Source organism: Hippocampus bargibanti, linkage group LG03, assembly GCF_051943395.1.
Source record: "Hippocampus bargibanti isolate YZ-2025 linkage group LG03, ASM5194339v1, whole genome shotgun sequence".
In the NCBI taxonomy this organism is placed as follows: Eukaryota; Metazoa; Chordata; class Actinopteri; order Syngnathiformes; family Syngnathidae; genus Hippocampus; species Hippocampus bargibanti.
Window position 1 is genome coordinate 4573792 of NC_142736.1, and position 21110 is coordinate 4594901.

The 21110-nt window shown below is 43.7% G+C and overlaps 3 protein-coding genes across 4 annotated transcripts; all 3 read left to right on the plus strand.

The window, feature by feature from the left end:
* The first annotated feature begins 1335 nt into the window (after positions 1–1335).
* Positions 1336–7511, plus strand: LOC148900083 (transcription initiation factor IIA subunit 2-like). The gene is made up of 4 exons (XM_088991735.1): positions 1336–2308; positions 5189–5293; positions 6729–6855; positions 7060–7511. Exons 1-4 carry the CDS (start codon positions 2237–2239, stop codon positions 7077–7079), a joined length of 324 nt encoding a protein of 107 aa, XP_088847861.1. The 5' UTR covers positions 1336–2236; the 3' UTR covers positions 7080–7511.
* A 4802-nt stretch (positions 7512–12313) lies between these two features.
* On the plus strand, positions 12314–17464 carry gtf2a2 (general transcription factor IIA, 2). 2 transcript variants are annotated; one of them, XM_088991726.1, is made up of 4 exons: positions 12314–12536; positions 14410–14514; positions 14631–14822; positions 17299–17464. In XM_088991726.1, exons 1-4 carry the CDS (start codon positions 12465–12467, stop codon positions 17449–17451), a joined length of 522 nt encoding a protein of 173 aa, XP_088847852.1. In that variant the 5' UTR covers positions 12314–12464; the 3' UTR covers positions 17452–17464. The 2 variants fall into 2 exon arrangements, with proteins under 2 accessions (XP_088847852.1, XP_088847853.1); XM_088991727.1 differs by lacking the exon at positions 17299–17464 and adding an exon at positions 15844–15997 and having other exon boundaries at positions 12317–12536; positions 14631–14757.
* On the plus strand, positions 17460–20793 carry LOC148900085 (interleukin-17F-like). Its single transcript, XM_088991729.1, has 3 exons — positions 17460–17685; positions 19992–20173; positions 20253–20793. Exons 1-3 carry the CDS (start codon positions 17650–17652, stop codon positions 20509–20511), a joined length of 477 nt encoding a protein of 158 aa, XP_088847855.1. The 5' UTR covers positions 17460–17649; the 3' UTR covers positions 20512–20793.
* Positions 20794–21110: the final 317 nt, after the last annotated feature.

Here is a 21110-nt window from a genome sequence, read left to right on the forward strand (position 1 = left end):
TAGTGAGCCGAGCCAAAAGAACCGGCTCTCCGAAAAGAGTTGGAATTCCCATCACTACTGAGAAATTCATTTGGGCCATCAACAGGGGGAGAAGGCCGTTCGTCGCTCCGTTCCACAGTAGCTGCGGCCAAAAAAACGTAAAGGCAGCCACATTTCATTTGCTTTTTGCAATAAAGCCCCCAAAATGCCAAAGGGAGCTACCGGCAAAATTTTAGTTTGCTGACGAAACTTCTTGGATGAAAAGCGAAATGGCCGACACCTTGAAAGAAGTACAGATGACGGTTGAAGAAACCTTTTCATCCATGGACCACTCTCAACCACTGAGAGCTTACACAGACTAGCTATTTGCTATCTATTAGCTATCTGGGTGGCTATACCGCTAGCTATCTCGCTGGCTATCCAGCTAGCTATCCATTAGCTGTTTGGATATCTAGCTAGCTATCTATTAGCTATGTAGCATTCTATGTATTTGAGTTACTTCCGGGTTGAATGAACGCTGGCGCGTGTGGCTGCCACTGCTCACCCGCAGAAAAACATCGAATAGTGACTGTAAAGTGACCTTCAGAGTTTTCAAAGGCGCTTATAAATGGAATGTATTATTATTATTATTACACAGACGTACAGTGATACCTTGGCTGACGAACGCTTTAGCTTACGAACTTTTCGCCTTACGAACAATAAATTTGCAAGAATATAATCTTGGCATACCAACTAGTTTTCAGCAAACTAACCAAACCACGCAGCGCCACGGTGGCTGGCGGACTACTTTTCGGCAAAGGAACACCAAACCACTTGGTTGAACAGCTCCACTGTGGCTGGCAGATCGGTTTTCCACCCCCCACTGAGTGCAGATGTGGTTTGCTATCGAGTGGAGTACTTTTGCTATTATGGGGCCGAAAAAGACCCCACCACAGGCTAGTGTTCAGCCCAAGAGGACACAAAAGAAAATGACGGTCGAGCAGAGGAAGATCATCAAAAAACACCAACGAGGTGTGCGTTTGTGTGACTTAGCGTCCCAGTACCAGTATGCTAAGTCAACCATTGCTACGTGTGGCTCAGGGCGTTTCTGTGTTGTCTAAGCAACGGTCTCAGGCAATAGAAGGGGTTGAAATTTTTCTGTTGATTTGGATTAACAAAAAGCAGCTAGCAGGGGACCGTGTGAGTGAGGGTATGACTTAACCTCACTCAGCTATCATCAAGAGGCAACGACATCAACGACCATCACAAAGGTCAATAAAACAACTTCGTTGTACAGTGCAGTTTATTTCTTTAATTACAATACACTAACACATTTATTATACATAAAATAATGTATATTTTGTGTCGTTTTAAGGATTATTTAGTAGAAAATTGTTTTATGGGGACCTGGGAACGGATTATTCTCATTTTAATGGTTTTCTATGGGAAATTAATGTTTGCAAGACACACTTTTGGCCTTACACACACTCTCTGGGAATCAATGAAGTTTGTAAGATTTACAGGACCAGAGAATTTTTGGGAGTTAATTTAAGCAACAAAACAAACTGAGGAGCCATTTGGGAGCCAAAGGAGCCGGATCTTTTTAGTGAGCTGAGCCAAAAGAACCGGCTCTCTCAAAAGAGCCGCAATTCCCATCACGCCTTCCAGTGTCAACAATGCGAAGTGTGGCAAACATTTTCACGCATGCGCGGTTGGTGGCAAATGCCAGGTACGGCAAGCCCATGCATCCAAACTAGCCAAATAACTGGCCCGTGCGTGACAAGGGAAGAAAACAAGCGGCCGATGTCATTTGGTCCCATTTTTGCGGTCCAAAGATGTTCTCCACTGACAAAAGAGCAGGAGTAATTGGCGCTCTTCCTCCAAGCTTCGATATCTCGCGATATTTTTCAATTAAAATGTCTTTGGAAGACGATCAAGTCCTCATTGAAGTCGCCCGCCAAGGAAAGTAGAAATAAAAAGGACGAAGGTGCTTCGAGCAGTCAAAACGCTTCGTTTGTGCCCACGTTGAACTCACTCGGATTGTCGCATTTGCCAATGACCGACTGACTTCCTGGACGTCACCGATTGATCGCAACCAGCGACAAAACTGGCAAAGAAGAAGTCGGAGGAGAAAGAGAAGAAGAAGAAGACGACGTCGACGAAGAAGACGACGTCGACGAAGAACGACGCTGTTCATGTTGTTGTGCTTGTTCGCTCCCTTCCGGGTGTTGGCGAACCTTTCCGTGAGCTCGACGTCGTCTGTCGGCTCTATCGAGCAATGGCCTACCAGTTGTACAGGAACACCACGCTGGGAAACAGCCTGCAGGAGAGCCTCGAGGAGCTCATCCAGGTGAGCCGGAAGTACGCGAGCCGCAAGAAAAACATCTAACAATATTGATGAGAATTCCGGCTCTTTTCAGGGAGCCGGTTCTTTTGGCTCGGTTTACTAAAAAGATCGGCTCTTTTGGATTGGATTGGATTGGATTTGCCTTTATTAGTCTCGCAGTGGTTCCCAAATGGCTCCTCGGTTTTTGTTGTTGTTTATTATTTAACTACCAAAAATTATGTGAAAAAAGGGAATTACTCATGTAAAAAAAATACACCCTATCAAATATTTTTTTTTTATTTATATCGCTTTATATGTACACAGAGTTAGTGGTTGCTAACTTTCACTTTCCCTGTGCTTACTCTGGTCTGATAATCAGACCAGAGGAAGAAGAAGAAACTCCAGAAGGAGAAGAAAATGCGGAAGCAGAAAACAAGTTATTCTAATGATGGGTATTCCGGCTCTTTTCAGAGAGCCGGTTCTTTTGGCTCGACTCACTAAAAAGATCCGGCTCCCAAATGGCTCCTCATTTTTTTGTTGTTGTTGTTGCTTAATAAAGTCTTTTTTTGAGAATTTGTTGAGTCTCCCCAATGTACTGCTCTTTACAATTGTCATTCTTACAATGTATGGAATAAACTACATTACTTTGTTTTTCATTTGGTAGCCTATCTTTTGGATGCGCTAATTTTTGCCTTAACGTGTTTATCGGTTTGAAATAAGTAGGAATTTTATGTTGCCAAAGGACTCTTTGTAATTTTTCAGAAACTCCTGCAATGTACGGTACTGCTACTCCTCTCCTTTTAGAATCTTGAGAATTATTATTGGTTTCGTTCGCTATTCTTTCTTTCTGACATTTGTTGAATGCCCACTGAGGGTACCCACAGTTAGTGAGTGCTCTCCTGATATGTTTTGACTCCTTTTCTCTACCTTCAGTGCTAGTTGGTATTAGTTTAGCCCTATGCTGGAGGGTTCTGATAACTCCTAGTAGGAGTCAAAACATATCAGGAGAGCACTCACTAACTGTGGGTACCCTCAGTGGGCATTCAACAAATGTCAGAAAGAAAGAATAGCGAACGAAACCAATAATTCTCAAGATTCTAAAAGGAGAGGAGTAGCAGTACCGTACATTGCAGGAGTTTCTGAAAAATTACAAAGAGTCCTTTGGCAACATAAAATTCCTACTTATTTCAAACCGATAAACACGTTAAGGCAAAAATTAGTGCATCCAAAAGATAGGCTACCAAATGAAAAACAAAGTAATGTAGTTTATTCCATACATTGTAAGAATGACAATTGTAAAGAGCAGTACATTGGGGAGACTCAACAAATTCTCAAAAAAAAGACTTTATCAACATCGCAGGGATAATACTCGTGGGCCTCAATCGGCAATACGTATGCACCTAAAAGCTAGCAACCACTCATTTGACGACAATGAGGTTAAAATCTTAGAGAAAGAACATAGATGGTTTGAAAGGGGGGTAAAAGAGGCGATTCTTATAAAACAACAAAATCCTTCATTAAACCGGTCTGGTGGTGTGAGGTTCAATTTGGATCATTACTTAACTACCAAGAATTATGTAAATTATGTGAAAAACGAATGAATCATGTAAAAAAATACACTATATAGATTATTTGTATTTATATGGCTTGATTTATATGTGCACAGAGTGCATCCACTAACCTTCACTTTCCCTGTGGTTACTCTGGTCTGATGATCAGCTGTCACTAATTTGCTTTTCATATTAATAATGCTATCATAATAAGTAGTAAAATTGATAACAATTGAATAATAATAACAGCATAATGTGATAACATTTGTCCACTGTACCTATCTACACTGATCTCCAGTGACCTGCTCAAATGGCTCCAAAACAGTGCACGCGTCCTGTAGTACCTCAAAAATATTTCTTTCATTCAACTCAAAACAATCCAGCAGACATGTCCCCACTTTGAAATTTTCAAACAAAGTGGCATGTAAGTGACATGTCGTAGGATGTCGTGGTTCGGGGTGTCCAGCAGTCAGTTGTTAAACAAACAACTATGGCTTTTTTGACTCGTTCTGGGACTGCAGCACATTCTTTGTCATATATGATTCTGGTATGCATACATTGGGTTGCGAGCATGAGTATATTTTCTGAATCCTTTGTCATCCACAATTGAAAATGGCTGAAAATCACTTGCCATCATTTTACCCAGTTCCTCAATAATTGTGTTCTGTTTAGCCTGGTTGATGGCTTTTTGCATAAATCGTCCCAAGGAGCTCTGGGTTGTACATCTTGGAAGTAGCAGCAACATATGCAGGCGGCCACACTAGAAACTTCATTGATAGCTGGTTCCATTGCTTGTCTTTTGTCTTCAAATTGTACAGATGGGTGGACTGCTATTATGTGCCTGTGAAGGTTATTCGTGGAGCCTGATTGATGAGATATTTTAACCTTGCAGTCTACACTCTGCCTTTGAACTATCGATAAAGTTGAAACGAGTCCAAAATTCACTGTGTTTTCTATCAATTTTCTCCCCTTTTCACTTTTGGTTTTTCTTTGTAGTGCTATCAATCTCAGTCGTTTCCCTTTCCTGTTTCATGTGCTACTCACAGTATGTTTCTGTTTCTCTAACCCCTCCCCTTTCACCTCACTGCTGCGTGTGTCTGTAATTCTCCCCTCCCTCCTCTACTATGGATCTTGACCAATCACGTGCGGCTTTAACCGAAGACTGGGGGCGGGGAACAGAGAGGGGAAAAAAGTCAGCTCCCATCTCCGGCTCCTTGTTAGGAGCCGGCTCTTTTCGTTCACTTCAGAAATCCGGCTCTAATAACCGGCTCGTTCGCGAATGACACATCACTATCTGACAAAGGTTTGTGTGTGTGTGTGTGTGTGTCCATCCGTCCTTGTGTCTGTCCGCCAGACGCAGCAGATCACCCCCCAGCTGGCCCTGCAGGTTCTTCTTCAGTTCGACAAAGCCATCAACACAGCGCTGGCCAACCGCGTCCGCAACCGCGTCAATTTCAAGGTGAGCTCTTTTATAATAATAATAATAATAATAATAATAATAATAATAATAATAATAATAATAGATTTCAAAACTCTCAAAGTCACTTTACAGACACAGGATCAGTTTGTCTGTGAGTGAGCAGCGGCAGCCACACGCGCCAGCGTTCACTCAAACCGGAAGTAACTCAAATAGATAGAAAGCTAGCTAGCAAGCTAAACGATAGCCAACAGGTACCTAGCTAGATAGCCAGCCATCTAGATAGCTAATAGATAGCTATCTAGCCAGCCAGATAGCAAATAGCTAGCAAATGATGATGATAATTATAATAATAATCCATTTCATTTTTCAGCGCCTTTCAAAACTCTCAAGGTCACTTTACAGGCACAGGATCAGTTTTTTGTGGGTGAGCAGCGGCAGCCACACGCGCCAGCGTTCACTCAACCCGGAAGTAACTCAAATAGATAGAACGCTAGCTAGCAAGCTCAACGATAGCCAACAGATACCTAGCTAGATAGCCAGCCAGCTAGATAGCTAATAGATAGCTAGCTAGATAGCTATCTAGCCAGCCAGATAGCTAATAGATAGCAAATAGCTTGCAAATGATGATGATAATAATAATAATAATAATGATAATCCATTTCATTTGTAAGCGCCTTTCAAAACTCTCAAGGTCACTTTACAGTCACAGGATAATTTTTCCTGTGAGTGAGCAGCGGCAGCCACACGTGCCAGCGTTCACTCAACCCGGAATAACTCAAATAGATAGAAAGCTAGCTAGATAGCATTGTGCAACACTAAGGCACCTGCTCACAAGAGACGTGACACGAGGTACTGACGTATTGTCCCTTCCAGAAACATGTTCAAAAATCAAAACAGCACTTCCCATTATAATCAATGTAAAAAATGTTCATCCATTCCAAGCCTTGAAAACAACTTTTTTTTTGAAGCACGTTTTAACTACAGTAAAGTCGCGTTATATCGATATCGGTTATATCAATAGTACTGCTTATTACGATACTATTTCTATGAACGCAAGGAGAAAATTTACATGCAAACAGGGTCGGATATATCGATAGTCCGGTTATATCGATATTTTTTTCTGACTCCCAAGAATATCGATATAACGAGACTTTACTGTATTTCACTGAATTTTCGACCGTAATCCGTTCCAGAAACCTGTTTGGATACTGCTTTGGTTGAAAACCAAAACATTTCCCATTCTAATCAATGTCTGCTTTTTTAAAATTGATATTGAACGAAGCATTCTCTCACAAGGGCTCTTTAATTAGTCACACAAGAATCCACACTGCTGAGAAACCTTTTGCCTGTTAAGAATGTGGTCAAAGATTATTAAGGAAGCATGACTGTAAAGTGTCCTTGAGAGTTTTGATAGGCGCTTAGAAATTAAATGTATTATTATGATTATTATACGACCTTGCACTTTTGTTGTCAGGGTTCGCTGAACACGTATCGCTTCTGCGATAACGTGTGGACCTTCGTGTTGAACAACGTGGAGTTCCGAGAAGTCACCGATCTGGTCAAGGGTGACATGGTCAAAATTGTGGCGTGCGACGGAAAGAGTGAGTTAGCACGCGTCTCACCCCCACTCCCCATTTGCTTGCGGCAGCTCACCGTCGTCAGCTTTTCTTGCAAGCGATCGTTTGGGATGAGCCTGTCGCCACTTGAATGTCTCACTTTGATCGCGTCTCCCGGGAGCCATTTACAACAAACTTTGTTTGTTTGTGACATGTTTTTTGTTTTATTTGTTTTGTTTTCCGATTCAGGCTCCAGTGCAGCAGAATGACCACGCCCCCCCCCCCACCCCCTCCCAGACCACCAAGTGTACTTACAGTTGTGATCCAAAGTTTCCATCCACTTGTAAAGAACATCATGTCACGGCTGTCTGGAGTTTCTAATTATTTCTACTGTGATTTTTCTCTGATAGAGTGATTGGAACAGATACCTCTATGTCACCAAAAACATTCATGACATTTGATTCTTTTATGACTTTACAAGTAACATCTGATTTACGACCGGCGTGAGTTACGACCACCCGTACTTACAACCATGACCGTCAGAGTTTTTTTAATTTTTATTCTACGGCTGTCACCGCTACAGCCAGCAACTGGACAGAGAGAGAGGTCCGTGCAGGATGATTTATTAAGCTACAACACAAAGCGCTGGTCCCAAAAAGAGGACCAGGGCAATAATCAAAAATAAAGAATACCAAATACGACGAGTGTGGGGTCAATGGGAAACCCGACAATGGCGAGAAGCAACTTGCACACGGTGGTGCAGAAACGGAAGAATACCGAAAGGATTACGGGATTGGGGGGGACGGGGGGGACTCGGACGAAGATATAGAAAGTCCAGGGTAATCTTCTTTTCCTTTCGGCTTTTCCCCTCAGGGGTCGCCACAGTGAATCAATGTCCTCCATCTATCCCGGTTTTGTGCATCTTCTCTCACACCATCTACCTTCATGTCCTCTTTGACCACATCCATAAACCTCCTCTTCAGTCTTCTTCTCGGTCTCCTGCCTGGCAGTTCAAGACTCAGCATCCTTCTCCCGATATAGTCACTCTCTCTCCTCAGGACATGTCCAAACCATCTCAGTCTGGCCTCTGACTTTCTCTCCAAACCCTCTAATATGAGTTGTCCCTCTAATGTACTCATCCCTGATCCTATCCAACCTGGTCACTCCCAAAGAAAAGCTCAACATCTTCAGCTCTGCTACCTCCAGCTCTGCTTCCTGTCTTTTCTTCAGTGGCACCGTCCGTCTCCAGTCCAAACATCATGGCTGGTCTCACCACGGTTTTATACACTTTTCCTTTCATCCTAGCTGAAACCCTTCTATCACACATCACACCTGACATTTTTCTCCAGCCTGCCTGGACACGCTTCTTCACCTCTTTTCCACACTCTCCATTGCTCTGGACAGTTGACCCCAAGTACTTAAAATCCTCCACCTTCTTTATCTCTTCTCCCTGTAGCATCACTCTTGCACTTGGATCCCTCTCATTCACACACATATATTTCGTCTTGCTGCGACTGATCTTCATTCCTCTTCTTTCCAGGGCATATCTCCACATCTCTAGTTTCTACAGATCACAATGTCATCTGCAAACATCACGGTCCAAGGAGATTTTTGTCTAACATCGTCTGTGAGCCTGTCCAGGGTAATACAAAATACAAATACAAGTTGACCGCGTCCCGTTTTCGTACCCGCTGTCCTGAAGAAGGAAGTGGTGGAAGCCGGGAGGCGTGGCCCGGCGCCCAGCTGTCAATCCGAACGTGACAATAGGGGGAAGGAGGGGTTTACGCCGAGGCGGAGCGGGTGGGATCGCCGCGACGCAAACGCCACGTCGGGCTCACGGTCGGCGCCGCCGCGACTTTAAGACAGGTGACCTCTTCTGGCTTCTCCGATAGCAGGGAGAGCGATTTTGGGAAAGTTCGCATGCGTGGGAAGCCGTGCGTATTTGGGTCAGCAGAAAGCTTGGGGTCGGCGCGACGAGGACGCCGCGTCGGCCCACGCCGCCGCCGCCTATTTGAGGCTTTTTTCCTTCGTGTCTTGGTCGAACTCTTGTAGCCTCTCCGTTAGCAGGGAGAGTGATTTTTCAAGAGAGTGTATGCGTGGGAAGCCGTGCGTATTTGGGTCAGCAGAAAGCGTGTGCGCCGACACAGTAATAAAGATCGATAATATGAAATGTAAAATGGTTAAAGGACAACCGACATCACTTTTTTGTTTTTTAACTGACATCAGAAAAACGTTTTATAGCATCTAAAATACCCAAAACACGCAGTATGATATTTTTAGTCAAATGGTAAACACCAATAAAAATGTCTTAGTGTCCAAAATCTGCAAAAAAATGAGCTGTGAATTGGGAATTTTCAGAAAGTCCCGCCCCCGGTTTGTGACATCACGCCAAGACGTCTTGCATTGCTGGAGAATCAAAACAATGGCTTCAGATTCGGAGAATATGCTTTCTTGTTACACATCCAGTTATGAATATGATTCAAATAGTTCTGAAGAGGAAAGCATACATGTTTGCAATCGAATAAAGAATTTATTTGTGCCATTTTGAGGCAACATTGGGGGGAAATCTCTCAGCCAAAAAAAGAGGCACAAAATGGCGACCTCCTGTGGCCACCTCTGTTTCCACAGGCTGATAAATTCCTTATATGGAGCTTGGACGCCCTCTTCTGGCGGCTTTTGGGTGCAACACGAGGTTGTCAGACCAAGCAATTACAGCAAAATACATTGACGTGATGGAAGGACTGCTACAATGTGTCTTTTTTTCGGTCAGGGGCGTTCCTTTAGTGACGTCACATACGGACTCGTCACCAACTCAAAAACAAGACTTCCTGAATATTCAGCGCGAGTCTTAAAATGTAAAATATAGCTACATGCGGTGGAATCTTATTAAAATACGCTCAGTAGAAGTCATTTGAAGCCATTTTACAAATTATGGACACAATTTGTCCGGAGACGTCGGTTGTCCTTTAAAATGACACTAAAAGTTATAAGATTTATAAATCAACTGTCAACATTTTGGTATATAATAGTATTCAATAGAAAACGTTGCTTAAAAACAACAGATTGACATCGTCGTATAGGAGATGCCAGCGTGTTGTCATTTGTTATGATCACGTCATCCTCGCGTCAGCCATTTTGAATGCTTTTAATGGTTTACGACCGTTTTGTCGGAACTTGTTTATTTTTTTTCGGGGGGGCACATACATAGTACTTGTTGCGTTGTTTTTTTGTGGGGGGTCATGTACATAGTACTAGCTGTCTAGCTGGCTGTCTGTAAGCTGGCTAGCTGTTGGCTATCTAGTCGCTATTTATTTGCTATCCATTAGCTATCTAGCTAGCTGACTGACTGTGAGACGGCTAGCTGTTGGATATCTGGCTATCTATTCACTATTTATTGGCTATCCATTAGCTAGCTAGTTTTCTGTCCATTTGAGTTACTTCGGGATTCAGTGAACGCTAGCGCGTGTGGCTGCCGCTGCTCACCCACAGAAAAACTTTATCCTGTAACTTGAGAGTTTTGAAAGGCGCTTACAAATGAAATGTATTATTATTATAGTACTTGTTGCTTTTTTTTTTGGGGGGGGGGGGGGTGGTAATGGCCAAGGGGCAAGTTACCAAATATTAGCGCTGCTGTTATGTACTAATATTTTTGACCCAGAAGATTTGATCACTTTTTCTGTTCACCCCAAAGTCATAAAAGAACCCAACTTCATGAATGTTTTTGGTGACAAAAAGGTATCTGTTCCAATCACTTTACCAGAGAAAAAAAATCACCGATGTAGAAATAACTGGAAACACAAGTGAGCCGTGACATGATGTTCTTCACAAGTGGATGGAAACTTTGGACCACAACTGGATGCTTGTAATTCGTCTGTGCAGGTCAACTTGAGGCATTTTTTTTCCTACCTTGATTAAAGTCCAATGAAGAGTCGAAAGGCAACACGTTTGGCAGCTGCAGTCAAATTTGTGTCACCTCGCCTGGGGGGGAGCAATTAAAGTCAAAGTCAGCTTTATTGTCAAATATGCTAATATGCATGACATACAGCATAGATGAAATCAATGTCCTTTAGGACCCAGCGTGCAAGGCACTTCTAATGTGGCTAAAAAAGACAATACGTACATGTAATTTCTGAATGTAAAGTGAGGTAGTGACGGATGTAAAGTGAGGTAGTGTTGTAATGCAAAAACAAACACAAAAAAAGGTTGAAGTGAGGTCTTGCAGAAAAAAAAAATCAGTTCAGGATGATCGTGTAGCGTGTACTCATGAGTTCGGTGAGTGTGGCAGTGGGTTGGGGCAGGGGGGCAGGGCTGGGAGGGAGTTGAGTCTCCTGACTGCCTGGTGGCAGAAACTAATAAATGGGCAGACAGAGGTCGTTCGTTTGGCGGCGGTGGCGGCAGCTTTGATTAGCCGCGTGTCGTTTTGAAACACGCTGTCAGAATGTCAACCTGATTTTGTTGGTTTGATTCCGGCTTCATCTAATAATAATAATAATAATAATAATAATAATAATACATTTGATTTCTAAGCGCCTTTCAAAAGTCTCAAGGTCACTTTACAGTCACAGTATATATTTTCTTACTGTGGGTGAGCAGTGGCAGCCACACGCGCCAGTTTTCACTAATCCTCGAAGTAACTCAAATAGATAGAAAGCTAATACATAACTAATACAGTAGATAGCTAACCAAAAAGCTAATACTGTAGATAGTGAGCTAGATAGCTAATAGATAGTTAATAGATAGCAAATAGTTAGAAAGCTAGCCAGCTAGATAGCTAGCTAGATAGCAAATAGATAGCCAGCTAGATAATAATAATAATCCATTTCATTTGTAAGTGCCTTTCAAAACTCTCAAGGTCACTTTACAGTCACTGGATCAGTTTTACTGTGGGTGAGCACACGCGCACACTCAACCCGGAATAACTCAAATAGATAGGCAGCTAGCTAGCTAACAGATAGCCAATAGACAGCCAGCTAACTAGCTCGCCAGATAGCTAACAGATAGTCAGCGAGTTAATTAGTAAATTTTAATCCGGCATTGTTAGCGTTTTTTATCATTTCAATTAATGTACGATGTACTACAACTTTTATACGGGACTTGGATTGATAAAAGCATATGTTGCGCATGCGCGGTGAACTGTATGCATCTGGCGACCTTGGTTTTGCCGGAAGGACGCCCCCCCCCCCCCCACCGCCCCCTCGATTCTTTGCCACGTCAACGTTGATGTCACGACATGAAAAGTTTGAAAAATTTGAAAACGTTTGTGGTGTCTTGAATAAGGAAGCAGACGCAGGCGTTTTCCTTGTTCGATATTTGACCGACACCTTCCAGTTAGTGATGTGTCGTTTGGCCTGCTTGCCGAACGGGGGCGCCAATTGATCGCAACCCGTGACGAAACTGGTAAAGAAGAAGTCAGAGAAGAAGAAGAAGAAGAAGAAGAAGAAGAAGAAGAAGAAGAAGAAGAAGAAGAAGAAGAAGAAGAAGAAGAAGAAGAAGAAGAAGAAGAAGAAGAAGAAGAAGACGACGACGAAGAAGAAGAAGAAGAAGACCACGACGAGGACGCTGTTCTAGTTCCTGTTGCTGTGCGTGTTCTCTCCCTTCCGCGTGTTCGCGAGCCTTTCCGTGAGCTCGACGTGGTCTGTCGCCTCGGTGGAGCAATGGCCTACCAGTTGTACAGGAACACCACGCTGGGAAACAGCCTCCAGGAGAGCCTCGACGAGCTCATTCAGGTCAGCCGGAAGTACGCTATCCGCTATTGCTACGTAGCGTCCGCCCCCTCGCACGCGTACACACGCATACGCGCGCGATTCTGCCCTGCACAAATAGACACTTTGCTTCGTTTATAGTGATGTGTCGTTCGCGAACGAGCCGGATCTCTGAATTGAACGAAGAGAGCCGATTCCTAACAAGGAGCTGAAAATGGGACTCGACTTTTCGCCCTCTATTCCCCGCCCAGTCTTCGGTTAAAGCCGCACGTGATTGGTCGATATCCGTGGTAGAGGAAGAAGGGGAGAATTACAGGCAGCAGTGAGGAGAAAGGCTGGAGGGGGGGGGGGGGGGGTAGACAAGTGGACAAATGTTATCACATTATGCTGTTATTATTATTCAATGATTATATTTTTTACTAGTTATTATAGCATTATTAATATGAAAAGCAAATTAGTGACAGTAATAGCATTATTAATATGAAAAGCAAATTAGTGACAGCTGATCATCAGACCAGAGTACAGTAACCACAGGGAAAGTGAAAGTTAACATCCACTAACTCTGCACATATAAATCAATAATAATAATAACGCATGTCATTTCTAAGCACCTTTCAAAACTCTCAAGGACACTTTACAGTCACATGATATTTTTTCTGCGGGTGAGCAGGGGCAGCCACACTCGCCAGCGTTCACTCAACCCGGAAATAACAGTTTTTAGACATAGTAGTATTAGTAAGCCATATAAATTCAAATATTTGACATAGTGTATTTTTTAATTCATTTTTTCACATAATTTTACATGATTTTTGGTAGTTAATTAATTTAAGTAACAAAAAAAACAAACAAACCGAGGAGCCATTTGGAAGCCAAAAGAGCCGGATCTTTTTAGTGAGCTGAGCCAAAAGAACCGTCTCTCTGAAAAGAGCCGGAATTCCCATTACTATTTGTTTAGTTCGCTAACAAAAATGGCCGGGGATCCCTGAGAAGGGGGGGGGGCAGGGTTCGTGCGAGACCACCGCCTTGTCAATATTGGACATGAAAAGATGGCAAATGTTGGCAATGCGAGATAGCTAATAGATAGCCAGCTAGACAGCTAGCTAACTAGCTAGATAACCATATAGCTAAAGTCAAAGTCAGCTTTATTGTCAAATATGCTAATATGCATGACATACAGCACAGATGAAATTACTGTCCTCTCCGACCCAGCATGCAAGGCACTTATTATGACTTTAACAAACATAATAAACATGAAAACACCAATTTGCCGGGAGAGGGGAGCCGCTGCGTGTTCACGCGCCGCCATCTTGGGAAAAACAAAAATAACAAATAATATGACAACACAAAGACACAGAGTCATTCATTCTTCAGGACTTGCTGTACCCTCTTTGTGATGACATGAAGCAGTTCTAGATGAAAGTGGAGAGGATCAAAGCATCCATGTCAGCAGTGGATCAGGGACATACGTCATTGTGGAATTTGCACGTTTACTACAAGCTAAATGTTGAAAGCAAACACGAAGCTGTAGCATCCGTTGACGAAAAGACATTGTCTCACATCTCCTGTCCCACATAAATCCGCTTCAATTCCAAGCCGCGACAGTTCCACATACGCATCGGCGCTCTGCGCTGACGCTGCTCTCTTCTTATCGCGGGCTCCTCAAGCCATGCGTCCATCCAACCGCAGACTGTCCAACAGCACCGACCTTTCCGCTGAACAAAGCGGGGCTGTGAAGATGCTGCCCATTACAGGCGCAAAAAAGCACAACGTGTGTGTGTGTGTGTGTGTGTGTGTGTGTGTGTGTGTGTGTGTGTGTGTGTGTGTGTGTGTGTGTGTGTGTGTGTGTGTGTGTGTGTGTGTGTGTGTGTGTGTGTGTGTGTGTGTGTGTGTCCACCAGACGCAGCAGATCACCCCCCAGCTGGCCCTGCAGGTTCTTCTTCAGTTCGACAAAGCCATCAACACAGCGCTGGCCAACCGCGTCCGCAACCGCGTCAATTTCAAGGTGAGTCTGTCGGCGCTTGTTTCGGGGCCTCCATCTTGAAAGGCAGCGGCGAGCGCCGACGGCCCGTCTGCCATTGGACGGTGCCGCCATGACCAATGTTGCGCTTTTGTTGTCAGGGTTCGCTGAACACGTACCGCTTCTGCGATAACGTGTGGACCTTCGTGTTGAACGACGTGGAGTTCCGAGAGGTCACCGATCTGGTCAAGGTGGACAAGGTCAAAATTGTGGCGTGCGACGGAAAGAGTGAGTTGGCACTCGTCGCCGCCGCCATTTTGCTCGCGGCGCGCTCACCGTCGTGGGCTTTCCTTGTAAGCGATCGTTCGGGAAAAGCCCGTCGGCACTTTTGACTGAAAGTCTCACTTTAATCGCATCTCTCAGGAGGCAAATTGTTTTCTTTTATGATTGGATTCTCGGAATCTGGCATCATAAATAGAAGATAATAATAATAATAATACATTTCATTTATAAGATCTTAGCAAAAGAACATAGATGGTTTGAAAGGGGAGTAAAATAAGCTATTTTCATAAAATAGCAAAACCCTTCACTAAATCACCTTGGTGGGGTGAGGTTCAATTTGGATTGTTCAGACAATAGCCTGCTTAGGCAACATAGGATTAGTAATGCTGATGAGGTGATAGTGGGGCAATCAGGCCAGTCGTTAGTCAGGACAATAGAAGTAATCAATGTAGCCGCATGGAGTAGTTCTCTGCTCCCCCCAACCTGAGAGCACTGAACATAGCAGAGTCCGGCACCGCCATGTCTGGACAGTAGGGATATATATATAGGGCCGATAGTACCAGTAAGACTTTAGTTCGCTGCCGCTGCTCACCCGCAGAAAAAAAATCCTGTGACTGTAAAGTGTCCTTGAGAGTTTTGAAAGGCGCTTACGAATGAAATGTATTATTATTATTATTATTATTATTATATTATAGTATTCAATAGAAAACATTGCATAAAAACAACAGCTTTATACTAGCCGGTAGTGTAAACGTCATTTTGAATGGATCTCGACTTACGACCGTTTGACTTACGACCGTTTTGTCGAACCCGGTCGTGACTCGGATGTTACCTGTATATATACTGTATATATTATTATTGTTGTTTTTTTCTTATGTTACTGCCGGGTTGAGTGAATGCAGGCGCGTGTGGCTGCCGCTGCTCACTCGCAGGAAAAATATCCTGTGACTGTAAAGTGACCTTGAGAATTTTGAAAGGCGCTTATAAAAGAAATGTATTATTATTTTCCACAACAATGCCAAATAGAACAAACTTTGTATGTGTGTGACATGTTTTTTGCTTTATTTGTTGTTTTTTTTTTTTTTTTTTCAGATTCAGGCTCCAATGCAGAATGACCCCCCACCTCGTCCACCGAGACCCCCAAGTGTACATATGCTTGTAATTCGTCTGTGCATGTCAACTTGCAGCATTTTATTTGTCTTTTTTTTCTACCTTGATTAAAGTCCAGTAAAAAGTCGAAAGTCAACACGTTTGGCGCCTGCAGTCAAATTTGTGGTTGGTGTTGGTGGGGGGGGCGGCGGCGTTCAAGTGGTCCTTCGCGCGTATCGAGCCGCCGCGTGGGCGCCAACGAGCAGAACGCGCGAGAAGGCCGCACTCTGCGGTCGACGCTGAAAACCAGGTCAGACTCAAAGACGCTCGTCACTTCCGGTGCCAAGCGCTCCTCCGCCTCTGTCGCCCCGTCCGCGCTGGCGTCTTATAATAATAATAATAATAATAATAATAATAGTAATAGTAATCCACTTCATTTCTGAGCGCCATTCAAAACTCTCAAGGTCACTTTACAGTCACAGAATCAGTTTTTCTGCAGGTGAGCAGCCACATGCCCCAGCGTTCACTCAACCCGGAAGTAACTCAAATAGATAGAAAACTAGCTAGCTAACAGATAGCTAATAGATAGCCAGCATGGTAGCTAGCTAATAGATAGAAAATAGATAGCTAGATAGATAGCAAATAGATAGCCAGGTTGCTAATATATAGCCAGCTAGGTAGCTAGCTAATTGATAGAAAATAGCTAGCTTGGTAGCAAATGGATAGCAAATAGATATCCAGCTAGGTAGCTAACTAATAGATAGAAAATAGCTAGCTATGTAGCTAGCTGGATAGCAAATGGATGGCAAATAGCTAGCTAGGTAGCTAGCTGGATAATAAATAGATAGCTAGCTAGCTAGCTAGATAGCAAATAGATATCCTGCTAAGTAGCTAGCTAATTGATAGCAAATACATAGGCAGCTAGGTAGCTATCTAATAGAAAATAGGTAGGTAGCTAGATAGCAAATAGATAGCCAGCTAGCTAGCTAATAGAAAATAGGTAGCTAGATAGCAACTAGATAACAAATATATAGCTAGCTAATAGATATAAAATCGGTAGCTAGATGGATAGCAAATAGGTAGCCAGCTGGTTAGCTAGCTAAGAGAGAAAATAGAAAGCTAGCTTGGTAGCAAATGGATAGCAAATAGGTAGCCAGCTAGGTACCTAGAAAATAGATAGCTAGATAGCCAGCTAAGTAGCTAGCTAATAGATAGCAAATACAGAGGCAGCTAGGTAGCTAGTTAATAAATAGAAAATAGCTAGCTAGCTAGGTAGCAAATAGATAGGCCAGATAGGTAGCTAGCTAGATAGATAGCCAGCTAGGTGGCTAGCTAATAGATAGCCAGCTAGAGCATTAAAATATATGTATATCTTTATATATGTCTTGCGCATGTCGGATCTCCCCTCCGTCGACCCGACGACGCGCTTGGAATTGGACGCCCGACGTGTGGCAAAAGGCCAGGATGTCGCTCAAAACCGCCCATTTGGAAGAAGGTGCACCTCGCCCGACATCACCTCTACGGGAAGTCAGCATCTTTAGGGGGCGGGGGAACGCCCGGAAACCACCCTCCTTTCATCCCCACATAAAAGCCGACAAGATCAAACGTTGACCTGGAAGCTTTCATGTGTGGCGGGCGAAAGTGGGGCGGGCGTCATCCCTCGTCACGCCGGCCGGTTTTCGGAGGAAGATCAAAGATGTCATCTGGATAAAGGCCCCGAAGAACGCCGTGCTCTTGTCATTCGCTCACCTGCACCTCCAGCGCTACCCGAGGAGCCTCCAAAGTCGCAAGGCAAGATCTCACCACGCTATGATGCTTTTCTCGCTGAAGCAAGCCGTCGGCACGGTAAGACGCCGCCGCACTCTTGCCAGGTGGACAAGCTGTCCGGTTGCCGATTGGTCAGCACCTCAGAGAATTTCTTGTTGGTGGGTGTCCGGGGGATTCCTCGGAGTGATGTGTCGTTTGCGAACGACCCGGATCTCTGAAGTGAACAAAGAGAGCCGGTTCTTAGAGCCACATCTCTGCAGTGAACCAAGAGAGCCGGTTCTTAGAGCCGGATCTCTGAAGTGAATCAAGAGAACCGGTTCCTAACAAGGAGCAGCAAATGGGAGCCGACTTTTTTTTGTCCTCTATTCCCCGCCCCCAGTCTTCGGTTAATGCCGCACTTGATTGGTCGATATCCGTGGTAGAGGAGAAAGGGAAGAATTAGACACATGCAGCAATGGAGAAAGGAGACGGGGAGAAGCGTTAAGGTAGGCAGGTGGACACATAATAATAATACATTGCATTTATAAGCACCTTTCAAAACTCTCAAGATCACTTGACAGTCACAGGTTAAGTTTTTTTCTGTGGGCGAGCAGCGGCAGCCACACGTGCCAGCGTTCACTCAACCCGGAATAACTCAAATAGATAGAAGGCTAGCTAGCTAGCTAGCTAATGGGTATCTAATAAATAGTTAGCCAGCTAGATAGCTAACAGATAGCCAGCTAGATAGCCATCCAGCTAGCCAATAGATAGCCAGCCAGCTAGCCAATAGATAGCCAGCGAGATAGTGAGATAGCTAGCTAGGTAGCTAGCCAGGTAGCTAGCTAGATAGCCAGATAAATAACATAAGAGAGTTCCACACAAGTGTACGTTTGGCGTTAAGAAATATCTATCTAGCTAGCTAATATGTATCTAATAAATAGTTCGGTGATGTCCTGTTATCACATTATATATAGAGAAAGTCAGTTATCATCCACTGACTGCACATCTAAATCAAGCCATATAAATACAAATATTTGATATAGTAGCTAGCTAGCTTTCTATTTGAGTTATTGTCTAGCTAGCTAGCTTTCTAATTGAGTTATTAGCTCGCTAGCTAGCTAGATTTCTATTTATTTGAGTTATTATCTAGCTAGCTAGCCTTCTATCTATTTCAGTTGTTAGCTAGCTAGCTTTCTGTCTATTTTAGTTATTAGCTAGCTTTCTGTTTGAGTTATTTGCTAGCTAGCTATCTTTCTATCTATTTGAGTTATTAGCTCGCTAGCTAGCTAGTGTTCTATTTATTTGTGTTATTAGCTAGCCAGATGGCTTTCTATCTATTTTAGTTATTAGCTAGCTAGCTTTCTATCTATATGAGTTATTAGCTAGGTAGCTGTCTATTTGAGTTATTAGCTAGCTAACTAACTAGCTTTCCACCTACATGTATTTGAGTTATTAGGTCGCTAGCTAGCGTTCTATCTATTTGAGTTATCAGCTAGCTATCTAGCTAGCTAGATTTCTATTTATTTGAGTTATTATCTAGCTAGCTAGCCTTCTATCTATTTCAGTTGTTAGCTAGCTAGCTTTCTGTCTATTTTAGTTATTAGCTAGCTTTCTGTTTGAGTTATTTGCTAGCTAGCTATCTTTCTATCTATTTGAGTTATTAGCTTGCTAGCTAGCTAGTGTTCTATTTATTTGAGTTATTAGCTAGCCAGATGGCTTTCTATCTATTTTAGTTATTAGCTAGCTAGCTTTCTATCTATATGAGTTATTAGCTAGCTAGCTGTCTAGCTGAGTTATTAGCTAGCTAACTAACTAGCTTTCCACCTACATGTATTTGAGTTATTAGGTCGCTAGCTAGCTAGCGTTCTATCTATTTGAGTTATCAGCTAGCTATCTAGCTAGCTTTCTATCTATTTGAGTTATTTCCGGGTTGAGTGAACGCTGGCGCGTGTGGCTGCCGCTGCTCACCCACTGAAAAACTTGTCCTGTGACTGTAAAGTGACCTTGAGAGTTTTGAAAGGAGCTTAGAAATGAAATGTGTTATTATTATTATTATTATTATTATTATTATTATTATTATTATTATTATTATTATTATAGTGTATTTTTTACATGAGTAATTTGTTTTTCACACAATTTTACATGATTTTTGGTCGTTAATTAATTTAAGCAACCAAAAAAAATTGAAGAGCCATTTGGGAGCCAAAAGAGCCGGATCTTTTTAGTGAGCCGAGTCAAAAGAACCGGTTCTCTAAAAAGTAGCTAGCTAGAAGTAAAGATGACAGCTGAAGAAACCTTCTCATCGATGGACGACTCATGTACGAATGACAGCTTACACGGACGGACCCAAAAAAAAAAAAAAGCAAAGGAATTTTTGATTTGATGACCGCCGCCGATGTGTTCAGGTCATGATGACAACAATGGTGGCGTTGCTGTGGGGAGGCGTGGCCAGCAGGGGGGTCAGCGACCAATCCAAAGGGACGTCGGAGATGGAAACGGTGTCGGTGGAGCTCAACGCCGCCATCTTGCACTTCCCCAAAACCTTCCGACCGCTGCATAACCACTCCATCTCGCCGTGGACCTACAAGTAAGCAAAAGCGCCCGCCGGGGCGTGGGCGGCCATTTCCGGACCATTTGTGACGCAGCTACTTCCCCGCGCCGCATAGCGTGTCGTGGGACGGCAGCGTTTTCCCACCGGTGTCGGAGGCCCGCTGCCTGCTCCGCGGCTGCTTGGACTCCGACGGCGCCGAGGACCTGAGACTGGCATCGCGGCCCATCTTTCATCAGGTTCTGTCGCTGCGCCGCCTCAAGTCGCCCGCCGGCGCCCCGCCGCAGAGTCGGCGCTACCGCTTGGAGCCCCGACTGGTCGCCGTCGGCTGCACCTGCGTCAGGGATCGGCGGCCCTGGCGCCCTCCGCAACTCTAACCTCCAAAATGGCGTCTCCCGGGATCAATGAAGGCTGAGTGCGCTCAAACGGGGGACTCAAGGTCAGGGGTCACCGACCTTTTTGGATTGGATTTGACTTTATTAGTCTCGCACTAGAGAAATTGACATTTCACAGCAGCAAAGTTGTGAAAAGAAGAGTAAAGGAATGAACGTAGAAAAACAAAATACAGGAGCTGCTGTCAAGGAAGCCACTTTCGCCGCGCCATCTTGAAGTTCAACGAACAAAATAAACAAAATAACAAATGTGACAACCACCTCGACTCATTCATGCCGCTCTGAAATCAATTAAATCATGTTTTTCACCTCAAATAATAATCATACATTTGATTTCTAAGCGCCTTTCAAAACTCTCAAGGTCACTTTACACTCACAGGATACGTTTTCTTCTGCGGGTGAGCAGCGGCAGCCACACGCGCCAGCGTTCACTCAACCCTGAAGTAACTTAAATAGATAGAAAGCTAGCTAGCTAATAGATAGCTACTGATAGCCATTAGATAGCTAGATAGCTATTAGATAGCCAGCTAGATAGCTATCCAGACAGCTAATAGCTATTCGATAGCCATTAGATAGCTAGCTAG